This window comes from Orycteropus afer, unplaced genomic scaffold (genome assembly GCF_000298275.1).
Source record: "Orycteropus afer afer isolate SDZICR_OR568_19922 unplaced genomic scaffold, OryAfe1.0 scaffold00041, whole genome shotgun sequence".
In the NCBI taxonomy this organism is placed as follows: domain Eukaryota; kingdom Metazoa; phylum Chordata; class Mammalia; order Tubulidentata; family Orycteropodidae; genus Orycteropus; species Orycteropus afer.
The window spans coordinates 7,515,595-7,531,174 of NW_006921628.1; the positions used below are offsets into that span (position 1 = coordinate 7,515,595).

At 40.7% G+C, this 15,580-nt stretch overlaps 1 protein-coding gene across 1 annotated transcript in view; it reads right to left on the reverse strand.

Moving 5' to 3' along the window:
* The window catches only part of DENND6A (DENN domain containing 6A), a 90,324-nt gene extending 75,069 nt beyond the window's left edge, over positions 1-15,255 (reverse strand). The window contains exon 1 of the mRNA XM_007937267.2: positions 15,013-15,255. Coding sequence (XP_007935458.1) covers positions 15,013-15,255 — 243 coding nt within the window. The remainder of the gene's footprint in view (positions 1-15,012) is intronic.
* Between the last annotated feature and the right edge of the window lie 325 nt (positions 15,256-15,580).

Consider the following 15,580-nt stretch of genomic DNA (forward strand, 5'->3'; position numbering starts at 1 on the left):
TCATCCACATTCAATGCCCATTCTTCCAGTATGATGTTGTTGTTAGGTGCTGTCGAGTAGGTTCTGACTCAGAGCAACCCTATGTACAACAGAATGAAATACTGTCTGGTATGGGTCATACTCACCATCACTGCTATGTTTGAACCTGCTATTGCAGGCATTGTGTCAAGCCATTATTAAGCATCCAATTTGAAAATATGTATGCCCCCTTCTTAGGCCCAAGTTATTTAGATGAGCCCCCAGATCTCAACACCCCAAAATCCAGGTTTGAATACAGAACAAGATATAAACCATTTAGCTAGCATGTCCTATCTCCCTGGCTTCTGGGATAAGAAATACTTCTGTAACAGGCAAAGCACTGCAAAGAGTTCCTTGCTAGGAAAACTGAAACAGGAAGCCCCTCTATTCAGCTGAGGGGACAAGAACCTGGAACTGATGAAGTCATCTTGCCAGTAGAACAGAAGTGCTCAAATGAGCCAGGGACTACCACAAGGAACCCAAAGATGAATCCAACACAGTAGAAGATGGAAGAGAAACCAAGTACTTATGACATTATTAACTTTAAATTCAGCTATACTTGAGGTAAGGCCCACCTGTGGACTGACTGTTCAATAACATGGATATTATTTTTCCACATTACAGCTGAGGAAAATGAGACTCAAGAGTTGAAAAGAAAATGTGTCAAAATCAGACAACTAGCAGGATGAGTTACCATGGCAGTAATTTTAGTTCTTTTTTCCTATGTCAGTTTGGGCTAAGTTTCTGTTATTTTAAAGGAAAAAAACATGGTTGACTTTTTTCTTTGGTGCCAGAAAGCAATTTCAAGTCTTCATTCTCTAGACCTTAAATATTCTTCTCCCTTTACATTGGGTTGCATTTGTATGAAGTTTGATTCTTTCCTCTATAGTTCTTAACTGAACCAAAATAAAGTCAGTTCTGACTCCCAGTGACCCTGTAGGATGGAGAATAACTGCCCCATAGGGTTTCCAAGGCTATAAATCTTTATGGAAACAGACACCTCACCCTTTTTCCAAGGAACTGCTGGTGGGTTCAAACTGACAACTTTTTGGTTAGGAACCGAGTTCTTTAACCAATGTATACCAAAAGAAACCAAACACACTGCCATTGAGTTGATTCCAACTCACAGCGACCTCCCCTTGGGTTTCAGAGGTGGTATTTCTATGGAAATAGATTCTTCCTTCCAAGGAGTGGCTGGTGGGTTTGAACCGCCAGCCTTCTGGTTAGCAGTCAAATGCCTTAGGCACTATGCCACCAGAGCTCCCTAACCACTGCATAGCAGAGGTTAATTATATCCTACTCTCTGTAAACTGCTATGCCATATTTAACATCCAACCATCTAAATGCTGAAGTTAGCCATTTTTCTCAGAAGCAGTTAATAATCCTAATATATCAATAAACCAGCCAGATGCATCCCTTCTTAAGGAAACAATCCTAAAAGGAAAGGGCTGTCATAATCCACTTAGATTTAAAGACTTTGAGAAGTCTTACAGGCATTTCTCTTGGTACTTTTATTCAAGATAAATATAGCTTCATAGAATGTCTTCTTGATGTTTTAGCAGAGATATTCTTTCAGTTTATCAGAAATTAATAGGGATTCCCACCACAGGCCCAGTCTTCCTTCCACTGAGTGGATGGTGGATTTGAACTGTAAACCTTCTGGCTAGCAGTCAAATGCTTTGGGCACTATGCCACCAGAGCTCCTTAGTAACTGCTTTGTTGATGTTGTTATGTGCCGTTGAGTCAGCCCCGACTCATAGCGACCCCTCCTTGGGTTTCCAAGGCAGTTATCACTATGGAAGTAGATTGCTCAACCTTCCTTCCGAGGAGTGGCTGATGATTTGAACTGCCAGCCTTCTGGTTAGCAGTCAAGTGCCTTAGGTTCTATGCTACCAGAGCTCCTAGTAACTGCTTACTGCTTACTGCCTCCAAATATCCATTCTTCCTTTTTTAATATGACCTTTTGAATTTTAGCAAGGTATACGACCACCCAGAATAAAGATTTCCCAACCTCTCTTGTAGCTCAGTATAGACATGTGACCAAGTTATGACCTACAGTATGTGAAAAACATCATTTACAACTTCCACGTACTGCTTTTAAAGGGACAAGGCAAGAATATATTATTGACACAAGACTCTTCCATTGCTCTCAAATGAATAATTCATAGATAGATGGACACACATACACATACACACACACACAAACACATAAACCCAAACCCATTGCTGTCGAGTTGATTTTGACTCATAGTGACCGCAAGACAGAACAGAAATGTCCTACATAGTTTCTAAGGCTGTGATCTTTACAGAAGCTGAATGCCACATATTTCTCCCAGAGTGACTACTGGGTTCAAACCACTGACCTTTCGATTAGCAGCTGAGCACTTAGCCACTGTGCAACCAGGGCTCCTTATGCATACACATAGAGAAGACAAAGAAGAAGAGAGGAGAGAACACAAAGACATCAAATGCAACAAAATTGTTTACAAGTATATATGGTATTATTCTGGACTAATAAACAACATTATGATAAATGGTAAAGAAATTGAAGTTGTCAAGGATTTCATTCTACTTAGATCAACAATCAATTTCCATGGAAAATGGAGTCAAGAAATCAGTAGATATATGGCATTGGACAAATATGTGGCAAAAGATCTCTGTAAGGGTTTAAAAATCAAAGATGTCACTTTGATGACTAAGGTATACTTGACCCAAGCCATGGTCTTTTCGATTACCTCGTATCCCTGTGAAAGCTAGGCATTGAAAAAAGGAGACAGAAGAAGAACTGATGTGTTTGAACTGTGGTGCTGGCAAAGAATATTGACTATACCATGGACTGCCAGAAGAACAAACACACTGGCCTCGGAAGAAGTACAACCAGTGGCCTTAGACACCTTTCAAGCATGGAACTGAACTCACCCCTGAGGCTCAGCTTTCAGCCAAACAAAACACACAGGCCTTGGTGTAGTGCCTAAGGCATCTGACTGCTAACCAGAAGGCTAGCGGTTCCAATCCACCAAAGCCACTCCTCAGAAGGAAGACTGGGCCATCTAGCTCTGCAGAGATACTGCCTTGGAAACCCAAAGAGGGGTCAGTGTGAGACAGAATCGATGACAGGGCAGTGAGGTTTTTTTTTTTTCTGGTATTCACGTTAGGTGAACAATAACACCAAGGAGGTATGTACTCCTTAGAACAATCAACCATGGGAGATCAAAGGGGCACATTTGCCCAGGGATAAAGCTCAGAAGGCAGGAATTTATGATAAACTGCCCTGATCTGTATATAATTCCAGTGACTTGAAATCGTTTTCATTAAGAAACGGAATATAAACTATAAATATATACATATATGTTATACAATGGATTACAAGCAAAATCAAATCTAGTAAGCCTGACTCCAGGAAGTACTTTTGATTTACAGGTAAGGCCATGCATCTTAAAAAAAAAAAAAATCAATTTAAGGCAAAATAATATAGTTGAGGGAATAGCCAGGTAAGAGTCACATACTGATTATTTAATGTGTCAGTGTCCTGACTGTAAAAGGGACTAACATATTGGGTGTGCATTAAATGCTTGGCATTCATTCTTACATGCATTATTTCACTCAGTACCTCCAACAACACTCTCAGGATATTATTTTTCCACATTACAGCTGAGGAAAATGAGACTCAAGAGTTGAAAAGAAAATGTGTCAAAATCAGACAACTAGCAGGATGAGTTACCATGGCAGTAATTTTAGCCCAACTCTATTTTTCTAACCTAAAGCTTATACTCTTTTAATCAGATTGAAAGTCTAAGAAAGTGATAGGTCATAAATTTTAAGAGGAAAAAATTATTCAATGATTTCTCAATTTGTGTAAAATCTGGGGCCTAAGAGGAGGTTCATGGAGTCCCTAGGTGATACAAACAGTAAACACATTCAGTTGATGACCAAGATACACTGGAAGAAAGGCTGACAATCCACTTCTAAAATATCAGCCAGCAACAATCCTATGCAGCCCAGGTCTACTGACACACACTGGCTTGTCATGAGTCAGAAATGATTTGGCAACAACTGGTTCTACTAGTTTTGAGATGTTCAGAAGGTGATTTCAAATTATAGAAATATCAACCTGCTATGAAATGCTTTCTTCCTAGTCTGTCTTAGTCTGGACATTCTGCAAAACCTGTTCTTCAACAAAGAGCAATACACAAGCCTCCACTGACAGATGAATGGTAGGTGTACACGAGGTGCTAGGAACTGAACTTGGGTCTCCCACATGGAAGATGAGAATTCTAGCACTCAACGACCATTGTGCTGCTACACAGGACCAGGCAGCTTTTCACTCCATTGTGCATGGGACTGCTGTGAGTAGGAATAGACAACAGCAGGTAAGAACATGAAGTGTTAAGAGTTCACAAGAGGCAAAACATCTCCGACATGTGTGTATAGGCAGCAAATAACCCCATGCATTATTTTAAAAACTGGAAATTCAGGAAAACAAATAAATGATGGCCAATAAATTGTATTTATGAAGTCTTTAATAATCTGGCAAACTGTTTATGAGAATGTTTATCAATAAAAGCAGACTTCTATACTAGAAAGAAACCCTTGTGGTGCATGGTTAAGCGCTGGGCTGCTAACCAAAAGGTTGGCAGTTCAAACCCACCAGTAGCTCTGTGGGAAGTCTGCTTCCATAAGATTTACAACCTTGGAAACCCTATGAGGTAGAGCTACTCTGTCCTATAGAGTCTCTATCAGTTAGAATTAATTCATCAGCAATAGGTTTTTTTTGTTGTTGTTATAATGGTCATGTTTCAGACTGCTGCCCAGTCCAGGCTTTGGAAATTACCCTTCCTCCTCTGTTCCAAGGGTAAAAGTGGCCATTGCTGTTACTGTCTTCTGACCACAGCTGACTGAACAAGAATGGTGCCAAGGCTGAGCCAATCAGATACTCCAGTATTTGCAGTAAGCTTCTGCCAAAGAGGCAGGGAGGCCACATCATCTGACCTCCCCTAACCCCACAAGAGGAAGCCAGAATCACCATCAGTAGCCCAAGGCCTATTCCTGCAAGGCCAGACATGCTGCCTCCCTTCGGCTCTTGCACCAAACCCCACAGCACCTACCATCTCTCTGCTGGGTTTGATAATTCACTGCAGTAGCTGCACAGAACTCACAGATTATGGGGTTTTTTAGGGAAGCAACAGGCTACAATTCAAGTTCAGGAACACGCTCAGTCTCTCTAAGCCTGCCGTCTCTCAGCCAACAGTCTCTTTCCCAGCAGTGTGTCTCTCTCCCAACAGTACATGTCTCTCGGTGTCTCACTCTCAGCAGCGCATGTCCCTTGCATCTCCCAGCTAGCAGCGAGAGATTTCTTCTGCCCCTAGGAGGGCTTCTTTCGAGCCTGGCAGAGGGCCAAACTAACCAATCCCAACATCAGAATTCTACACACCTGAGAGCCAGAACTTCCCAGAAGATTGCTTCATGGCACTCGCAACAGAAATACCCCAGGTGGATAACTTTAATAATCAGGAGCTAATGGGTTGCTCATGGCAAATTCCACCACAGCGTTTACAAAGACTTACAGCTAGAAAAGCCACACTATGTAATTTACTACACCGCAGCTTCCGCCTAGCTCTGTAAGGGAAGGTAGAGTTGGGCTAAAATCACTGCCATGGTAACTCAAAGTCAAGCGGGAGTTATGGGAGAGCAGAGACTTGAGGCTTTTGTAGAGAAAGCCACCCTTAGCAGGGAAAATGAACAGACTAGCAAAGAGAAGCAGAGACAAAAGATCAGACAGCTCAGGACAAAGAGAAAAGGCAAAAGCCTGGGGCTTTCCAAATCTTATGAGGCTCACTCCTGCTTCCTGCAATTGCGTTCCACAAGGCTGCCTGAAATCTTTGTAATAAATCTCCCTTTATGTGAGAGGGTTTCTATTCCTAAGAATCAAATTAACCCATGACAATATAATTTTTTTAAAAGGTAAATATTAATAGCAGTTGCCTGTTAGTAGCAGAACTGAGCGACATTTTCTGGTGTTGCTATAATTTCCCTTTCTTGCCAAATTTTCAACAATGAGCAAGTTATGAATCAGAAAAAAAACTTCAAATAAATGAGGCAATTATGGGTTCAGATAATTAAGGCTTTACTATATAATCAGAGTAGATCAAATCCAGATTTCAAATCTTGTTTCAGAAGTCACTTGGATTCTGTGGTGATGCCTCACGGCTTCCTGAGGGGAAAAGGAAGCTGAGCATGCCCACTGTATGCAACACCTTTTATAGTCTCTTCCTAACTCAAAAGACCCCTCTAATTGCCCCCATCACTTAGGACAAGGCCCTTGGCAGATACTTCATGCAACAGTAGATTATTCTCCCATCCAATGAGGTCCTCAGCTCATGGTATCAGAGTCAGAATCTTCCCCAACCAGACTGGGAACCTTCCTTGTGTTGTTGTTGTTATGTGCCGTGGAGTCGGATCCAACTCATAGCGACCCCTCCTCCTTGGGTTTCCGAGGCAGTATCACTACAGAAGTAGATTGCCCCATCTTCCTTCTGAGGAGTGGCTGGTGGGTTTGAACTGCCAGGCTTCTGGTTAGCAGTCAAGTGCCTTAGCCACTATGCTACCAGAGCTCCCGGAACCTTCCTTAGGTGCTATAAATAAACTGATTCACTCCCTTTAAGTGGTTAGAAAGGCAACTTCACTATTACATAGATCTGAAGAGCAGAGGAAGTCAAGCTTGCAGAGAGCATGAGGCATAAATACAAGACCTACCAAAAGAGGCTTCCTCTTCCTCAGTTCTGGGCTCTAGCCACTTTATGGAGGCCCACTATGTATGTGACTGGAAACACCTTGATGGCCTTAATTCAAATTCCCCATTTCAACCAGAGTAACTATTGAGGTTCCACATTAGATTTGCTTTCACAGAGGGAAAAAAGTTTCTTACCTTAAAAAAAATACTGATTCTAGTATATCAGTTTAATTTTACAAGCAGAAAACTAATGCCCTAAATCTTCAACTTAATAAAAGTTAGGGGTTTTCTCCACTGAAATTGAAAAAGTGACTTTCTAGAAAATCAATGCTTCCCGAATAGACTTACATAGGTCTTAGTAAGTCCCAGACACTGTTCTAAATGCTTTACAAACATTAAATTATCTAATCCTCTCAATAAAGTTATGAAATAAGTAGCCTCTCAATAATGTAGGAAATAACTGTTAACCCATTACAGGAGCCCTGGAGGCACAGTGCTTAAAGGGCTCGGCTGCTAACTTGATTACAGCCTCGGAAATCCTAAGGGGCACTTCTACTCTACAGGGTCGCTATGAGTCAGAATCAACTCAAAGCATGAATATTCCATTATAGAGAAGTGTAAAGTTCAGACAAACTTGCCCAGGGTCACACCGATTCAAACCCAGGCAGCCCAGCCCGAAAGTCTGAGTTCTTAATCAGTCTCCTATATTGTCTCTTTAGCAAGGACTTAAATTTAAATAAGTGGGACGGTTTACTCATTTGTAAAAAAAAAAAAAAAAAAAAAAACCTGCTAATGTGTACTTTCTGTCACGGCAGAACAGCTCCTAAAGTACCACTCAAGTCTAAGATTCAATGACTGCCTTTTTTGATAATATAGGTGTGTTGCAACATTTTGGGCAATAGCCCAAACTTAGTTTTTATCTATTCTTTAATTAATTGTTCATCAGTCTCCACAGCTGTGCATTACAGGAGTGGGGATGAGGCTACTTCCAACACAATTACACACATACCTTCTTTGTCCTGCCCCAGCCAATTATTTTATTACATTAATTACCAATTTTTCTTCTTTTTTTCCCTTCATTTTAAAGTGGCAGAGTACAATATTGCACATTTCTCTCTCAGGAAAACAAGATTAAGTTGTTTTACATCTTAACTTTTTTTTCTTTCTTTGGATCCTTTACTAGGCAAATCTTCCCGATTCTCATCCCCCTTGTTAGCTGCCATGGAGTCAGCTCCAACTCATGGCATCCTTATATGTAAAGGAACGAAACACTGCCCTGTCCTGCACCATCTTTGTGATTGCTGGTATATCTGAGTCCATTGTTGTAGCTATTGTGTCAATTCATCTCACCGAGGTTTCCCTTGTTTTGCTGGCCCTCTACCTTACCAAACATGATGTTATCTCCTAGCAATTGGTCTTTCTTGATGATGTGACTTAAGTAAGCAAGTTGACATTTCACCATGATTACTCCTAATGAACGTTCTGGTTGTATTTCTTCTAAGACTGACACATTCATTCTTCTGGCAGTCCACAGTATATTCAATATTCTTTGCCAAGATCACAGTTTAAACACATCAACTATTCTTCTGTCTTTCCCTTTCATTATCCAACTTTCTCATGCATATGAGGCAACTGAAAAGACCACTGGCTTGGGCCAGATGTACTTTAGTCATCAAATTTACATCTTTGTTTTTTAAAACTTTAAAGAAGTCTCTTGCAGCAGATTTGCAATACATCATTTGATCTGACTGCTGCTTCCAAAGATGTTGATTATTGATCTGAGTAGAAAGAAATCTTTGACAATAACATTTTTCTCTTCATTTATCATGATGTTGTTTATCAGTCATTATGAGAATTTTTGTTCTCTTCACATTCAGGTATAATCCATACTGAAAGATTTCATCAGTAAGTGCTTGCAACCTGTCAAGCAAAGTTGTGTCATTCCTATACCACAGGTTGTGAGTGAGTTTTCCTCCAATGCTGATGCCATGTTCTTCTTTATCTTGGGTGATTTGTTCAGCATACAGACTAAATAAGGCCTTCATCCTATACCTTCTAAAGTGGACTTACTAAAATCAAGTCATTCTGAATTTGGGAACAATGGAATAGAGGGTCCAAGGATGATCTCAGACAGTTGGAAGCATATAAATAATTTTGTATCAGTAAGTATTTTTCTAATGAAGAGAGTACATGGAGTTCATCATATTTTTAAAAAGATTGAGGAAGCAAAAATGGTTAAGAACTACTGACTTAAATAAAATTCTGTACAGCAGCATATACTGTGAGAAATCAAATTCAAAATAAGTCTTTCAATGATTCACATTTTTTGCATTGCCTCAATTATGGAATATTCTATTTATTTCATCAGAAAAATATGCTCATGTTACAATGAACAATCCAAATAATGACAAAATCCAAAAGAATCTCCTTTAGTTTTTTTTTTTTTTTTTTTTTTAAAGTTTAATGATAGACACATAGACCAATGGAATAGAATTAGAACCCAGAAATAAATCCATGCATCTACGGGCAACAAGAATGCTACATACATTCAATGGGAGAAGAGCAGTATTTTCAACAATACCAGCAAAACTGGCTTTCCACATGTAGAAAAATGAAGCAAGACTCACACTTCACACCACACAGAAAAACTAATTCAAAATAGATTAAAGACCTAAATGTCAATACAAAAACTATGAAGTTCTCATAACAAAATATAGGACTTAGTTTTCTTTAATAACAGACTGTTATATACAACAAATGTATAAGCAACAGAAGACAAAATAGACAACTGGGACTTCATAAAAATTAAATACTGTGTTCATCAAAAGACTTTATCAAAAGAGTAAAAAGAACTTAAACACCAGGAAAACAATCTTTTGGAACCACATAGCTGATGAGGATTTAATACTCAAAATATACATAAACTTCTACAACTTAATAACAAAAAGACAAATAATGCCATCAAAAAATGGGCAAAGGACAGGAGTCCAAAGAGGAGAGTCAAGCAGCCAACAAATAGATGAAAAGATGCTCATCATCATTAGCCATTAGAGAGATGCAAATCAAAACTACAAAGAGCAAACACTTCACCCATATTAGAATGGCAATGATCAGAAAACAACAAATACTAGTAGGGAGATAAGAACCCTTATCCACTGCTGGTGGACTGAAAAATGGTACAAATATTGTGGAAAACACTACAGCAATTCCTCAAAAAATTAGAAATACTGTATGAACCAAAATCCCACTCCGAGCAAAAGGTCATTAAAAAGACAAGGAAGAAAGAAAAGACCAAAATAGATACCAGAAACTCTGAAACTAGCAATTGACCATAGAGCAGCTAAAACAAATGGAATTCCGAAATGATGAAGTAAAAGAGCTAAACAGAAGATTTCAAAGGGTGGCACAGGAAGACAAAATAAAGTATTATAATGAAATGTGCGAGGACCTGGAGTTAGAAAATCAAAATCAAGAATACACTCAGCCATTTCTCAAGCTGAAAGAAGTAAAGAAAAAATTCAAGCCTCAAGTTGCAATACTGAAGGATTCTATGGGCAAAACAATGAATGATGCAGGAAGCATCAAAAGAAGATGGAAGGAATACACAGAGTCACTGTACCAAAAAGAACTGGTTGATGTTCATCCATTTCAGGAGGTATCATACAATCAAGAACCAACAGTACTGAAGGGAGAAATCCAAGCTGCATTGAAGGCACTGGTGAGAAACAAGGCTCCAGAAATTGACAGAATAGCAATTGAGATGTTTCAACAAAAGGATGCAATGCTGGAAGCACTCACTCACCTATGCCAAGAAATCTGAAAGATAGGTACATGGACAACTGACTGGAAGAGATCCATATCTGTGTCTATTCCAAAGGTGATCCAACAGAATACAGAAATTATCAAACAGTATCACTAATATCATATGCATTAGTAACACAGCAAAATTAAATTTTGCTGAAAATAATTCAAAACAGTTCCAGAAGGACACAAAGTGATCTGCCAGTAATTCAAGCTGGATTCAGAAGAGGATGTGGAACGAGAAGAGGATCTGCTGATGTCAGATGGATGCTGGCTCATAGTAGAGAACACCAGACAGATGTCTGTGTTTTATTGACTATGCAAAGGCATTTTACTGTGTGGCTCATAGCAAATTAAGGATAACACTGAGAAAAATGAGAACTGCAGAACACATAATTGTGCTCATGAGGGACCCGTACACAGACCAAGAGGCAGCAGTTCCAACAGAACAAGGGGATACCATATGGTTTAAAATGAGGAAAAGTGTGGTTCAGGGTTGTATTCTTTCGCCATACTTATTCAATCTGTATGCTGAGCAAATAATCTGAGAGGCTGGACTGTATGAAGAAAATTGTGCCATCGGGATTGAAGGAAGACTTACTAACAAACTGCGATATGAAGATGACATAACCTTGCTTGCTGAAAGCAAAGAGGATTTGAAGCACTTATTGTTGAAGATCAAAGACTACACAGCCTTCAGCATGGATTACACCTCAACATAAGGAAAACAAAAATCCTCACAACTAGAGTTGCAACTGGGGCCTTAAAGGCTTGTGAGCAATCATCTAAGGTGCAACTATTGGTCTCTCCCCGTCCAAAGTAAAGAGTGAAGAAAATCAAAGACACAAGTAACAATTAGTCTAAAGCACATGAATCCCAGCCTCCATAACCCTCAGACCAGAAGAACTAGACAGTACACAGAGACCACTGCTGTCTGCTATATAGGGTTCACAATAAGAGGTCCCAGATAGAGTGGGGGAAAATGTGCACCAAAACTCAAAATCATCCTGGTCTGATGAAGACTGCAGGAACCCCAAGACTATGGTGTGGCCCTTACACACCAGTCAAGCTAGGAAATGAACTTAATCCCTGGGAATTAACTGCTAGCCAAATGATAGCCCTATAAAGTGAATAGTAATACCAGGAGGGTATGCACTTATTAGAACAATCAAGCATATGAAATCAAGAGGACAATATTTGCCCAGGGATAGAGCTAGGAAGCTAGGGAGTGGATGGAAGAAAGGACGACAGGAAGGGGTGGGCAGAGGGAAGTGAGAAGAATGCTCTTACAGTGGGGATTACAGAATATGTCACAAAACAGATTGTTGAATAGCAAACTAATTTGCTCTGTAAACTTTCACCCAAATCATAATTAAAAAAAAAAAAAAATCTCACAACTGGACCAATAAGCAACACCATGATTAATGGAGAAAAGACTGAAGTTGTCAAGGATTTAATTTTACTTGGATCCAGAATCAATGCCCATGGAAGTAGCAGTCAAGAAATTAAATGGCATACTGCATTAGGCAGATCTGCTGCAAATGACCTCTTTAAAATGCTCAAAATAAAAGATGTGACTTTGAAGACTAAGGTATGCCTGACCCAAGCCATGGTATTTTCAATCCCCATATACATGTGAAAGCTGGACAATGAATAGGAAAACATGAAGAAGAATTGATGCATTTGAATTAAGGTGTTGGCAAAGAATATTAAATACACCATGGACCGCAAGAAGAGCGACTAAACCTGTCTTGGATGAAGTATAGCTGGAATCTTTCTTAGAAGTGAGGATGGAGGGACTTCACCTCATGTGCTTTGATCATGCTGTCAGGAGAGACCAGTTCCTGGAGAAGCATATCCTGCTTGGTAAAGTAGATGGTCAGTGAAAAAGAGGAAGACCCTCCTGAGATGGATTTACACAGTGGCTGTAATAATGGGCTCAAGCAGAGCAAGGATGTGAGAATGGCGCAGGACCAGACAGTATTTCTTTTTGTTGTATATAGGGTCACTATGAATCAGAACCAGCTCAATGGCACCTAACAAAAACAAGGGACCTAAAAGTGGGGACAAGAAAAGACATATGTACTCCAATGTTCACTGCAGCACTATTCACAATAACAAAAAAATAGGAACATACATAAAATGTGGTACATACATACTATGGAATATTGCTCAGCCTTAAAGAAAAATGAAGTCCTAACACATGCTACAAAACGGATGAACCTTTCAGACACTACGCTGAGTAAAATAAGTTAATCACAAAACAAAAAAAATATTATATGGTCCCAGTGATATAAAATGACAAAAACAGCTAAACATGCCAATGGCTATTAGTGGGTTTTAGGGGTGAGAGGGGGAATGGAAATCTTTCTATGAGAAGTACTGAATCTTTATGGTGATGGGAAAATTGGCATCAACTAAGCATAATGGTTATACAAACTGACTACTGCAACTGCTATCACTAAGCTATACACTAGAAAAAGGTTTAAAAGGGGAGATGAAATGACAAATAAAATGCTACATTTAATTTTACAACAGTATTAGCAGTCTTCCCCCCACCCCCACCCCCAAAAAAAGCATACAGCTGTTGACACTACTAGAGTCAAATAAACACCTCATGGGATTAGTTTTCTCGGTTCAAGGGTTTGTGGTAGTAGTTTCATGAGCCTGTCCAGTCAGTTGGCCTAGTATCATTTTTAGAGTTTCTACTGTTTCTCCTAGTTCAGCAGGTAATGAATGCCTAGAGTCTTAAGAGCTTGTGAATGGCCATCCTGGAGCAATAGAGAAGTAAGATGATCTAAGAATTAGAGAAGGAAATTATGAGACCAGAATAAAGGGATGGTGCCTAGCTACCAATACAGAATGTTTTCATCAGGGAAGCAAAAGATGGATCTTGATTAAAAGGAGGAAAATTGTGGAATGAAACTTCAAATTCTTACTAAACTTACAGAGGGACACTCGAATCTATTGCCTGAAACAACTTTTGAACTCTGAGCCAAGAAACCATTATGAAGTCATCTTTAAACTAAACACTTCAGCTCAATAAATGTCTGCTTTTTAGCATTGCACCCCATTGAAGAATTACTTACATGAACTAGAAATGAAAACAGGAACTCTAAAGCACAAATGAGAACTTTAAGGGGCAGATTGTATATGCTAACAGTAGGCAAACAATAGGGGCAGTAACAGTGAGAATGGTGACACAGTATGAAGTATGTAACCACTGTCAAGTAATTGTAAATGAAAAAAATTGCTGAATGGGTGTATGTTGTGTTGTGCATAGTTTCAACTTCTTCAAAGTCTTTAGGAACTAGTGTTCCTACCTCAGTTAAGGTAAAGAATTTTTCAAGTATTCATTCACGATATTAACAAGTATTTATTGAACACTACTATATGCCAGACACTGCATTTGGCCTAATCTGCTTTTGTGATTAATTCTTGGTTCTCTTCTAAATTGTAGTCTCAATAGACAAATACATGTCTGGTTAGAGCATACAGTTCATATATGTATTCCAGCAATTAGCATAATGCCTAGATCTTAGTGAAAACATTTACTGAATTGTGTACTGATGAAACACCAAGACAGGTTGAATACAAACGCAGTATATTCACATTAAGAAAAACCTCCCTGGCCAATTTTCTCTGCTAGCCCATGCCACTAATGTCAGAATGAGATGGCTCATTAAAATCTGTCATTTCCAACAAAACACTCTTCTAAACATACATCCTTCAGATAACATTTTCCTTGGACACATAAAAAACAAGGCAGGCATGCTCTTAAGCTACAAAAGGACCCTAAACAATGTCAGGAATAGATCAAATTTGAAGGCCTTTCAATAAGGTGCCCAAAAGATGGAAAACTTGAAAGATTCACAAGCACACTATTTTCCCTATACTAATCTTGATATTAACTTTCAAGGTTATTGTTAAAGCAGCAACATCAAGAAGTAACAGAAATGAGGAACAAAAGAAGTGAAAGGAGAATATACATGCTGAGGATAAGCAGCACTTCAGCTGAGTCTGAGTGGAATGTTCTCAATTACTGCAAATTTCCAGAATAATCTGTGTGTCTCAAAAGTTAAGATGGGCAAGGTCTGGCCACTACAATTCACCGTTATGTCAGCAGCATTGTTCCCTTCTTGAAAAAGTCCAAATAAACATCCTGCCTGCTGCTTTCTCCAGGTGCCGCTCACCCTTTTGGTTATATTCCTTTGAGTCTGGATTTTCGGGGGCGGGGGAATCAACAAGTATTTAGGAGGAGCCTAGAGAGAACTTTTCACCCCTAGCCGCAGCCCACGATCCTCCCAGGGGAACTGCCAATGGACCGCAGCCCGGACCGACTGGCGGAGGGGCGGGCGGCCACGCCCGGATGCGCGGTAGCATAGGTCCAGGCCGGACCGCCAGTAGGCCACACGCTCTGCTGGGGCAGCCCCGGCGCGGGGCAAGGTGCAGCCGGGCCTCACCTCCACTGCCTGGCCCAGCTCCAGGTCGAAGCCCACCACACACACGCAGTGCAGCCAGGCAGAAAAGCCGTCCCAGCGCAGCAGGCCCCGGCAGCGGCCCTCGTCCTCCTCATCCTCCTCTGGAGCGACTCCCGCCGCCACCATGGACGGACCCTTGTTGTCCTCCGCCGCCGCCACCGCCACCGCCTCGTCCAACGGCCCGCGGGAGCTGGGCCCCAATCCGGCAAGGCCTGGCAGAGCCATCAGCCACCCCCTCGATATTCGCACCGCCTACACTGCGGACCGCGCTGCAGAGCGCGCTCCGCTCCGCGCAGGCGCAGCCGCTGGTACCGCAGCCGCCCGGGACGGACTCCGCTGGGGTGGAGACGCGGCCCACGTGACCCTGGGAGCTCCGCTGTGCGCGGTGCTCTCGGGCCACCCGTGCAGACGTGAGAATGTCACGCTGGCGTTTGGGATTCTTAAGCAGCCTCTGACGTCTTTATTTTTAAGCTCTTCAAAAGTGAAATTGGTTTATGAATCCTTGTCACCATCGTTCGCAGTCCAGTCACCAGGGGATGACTTTTTCTTG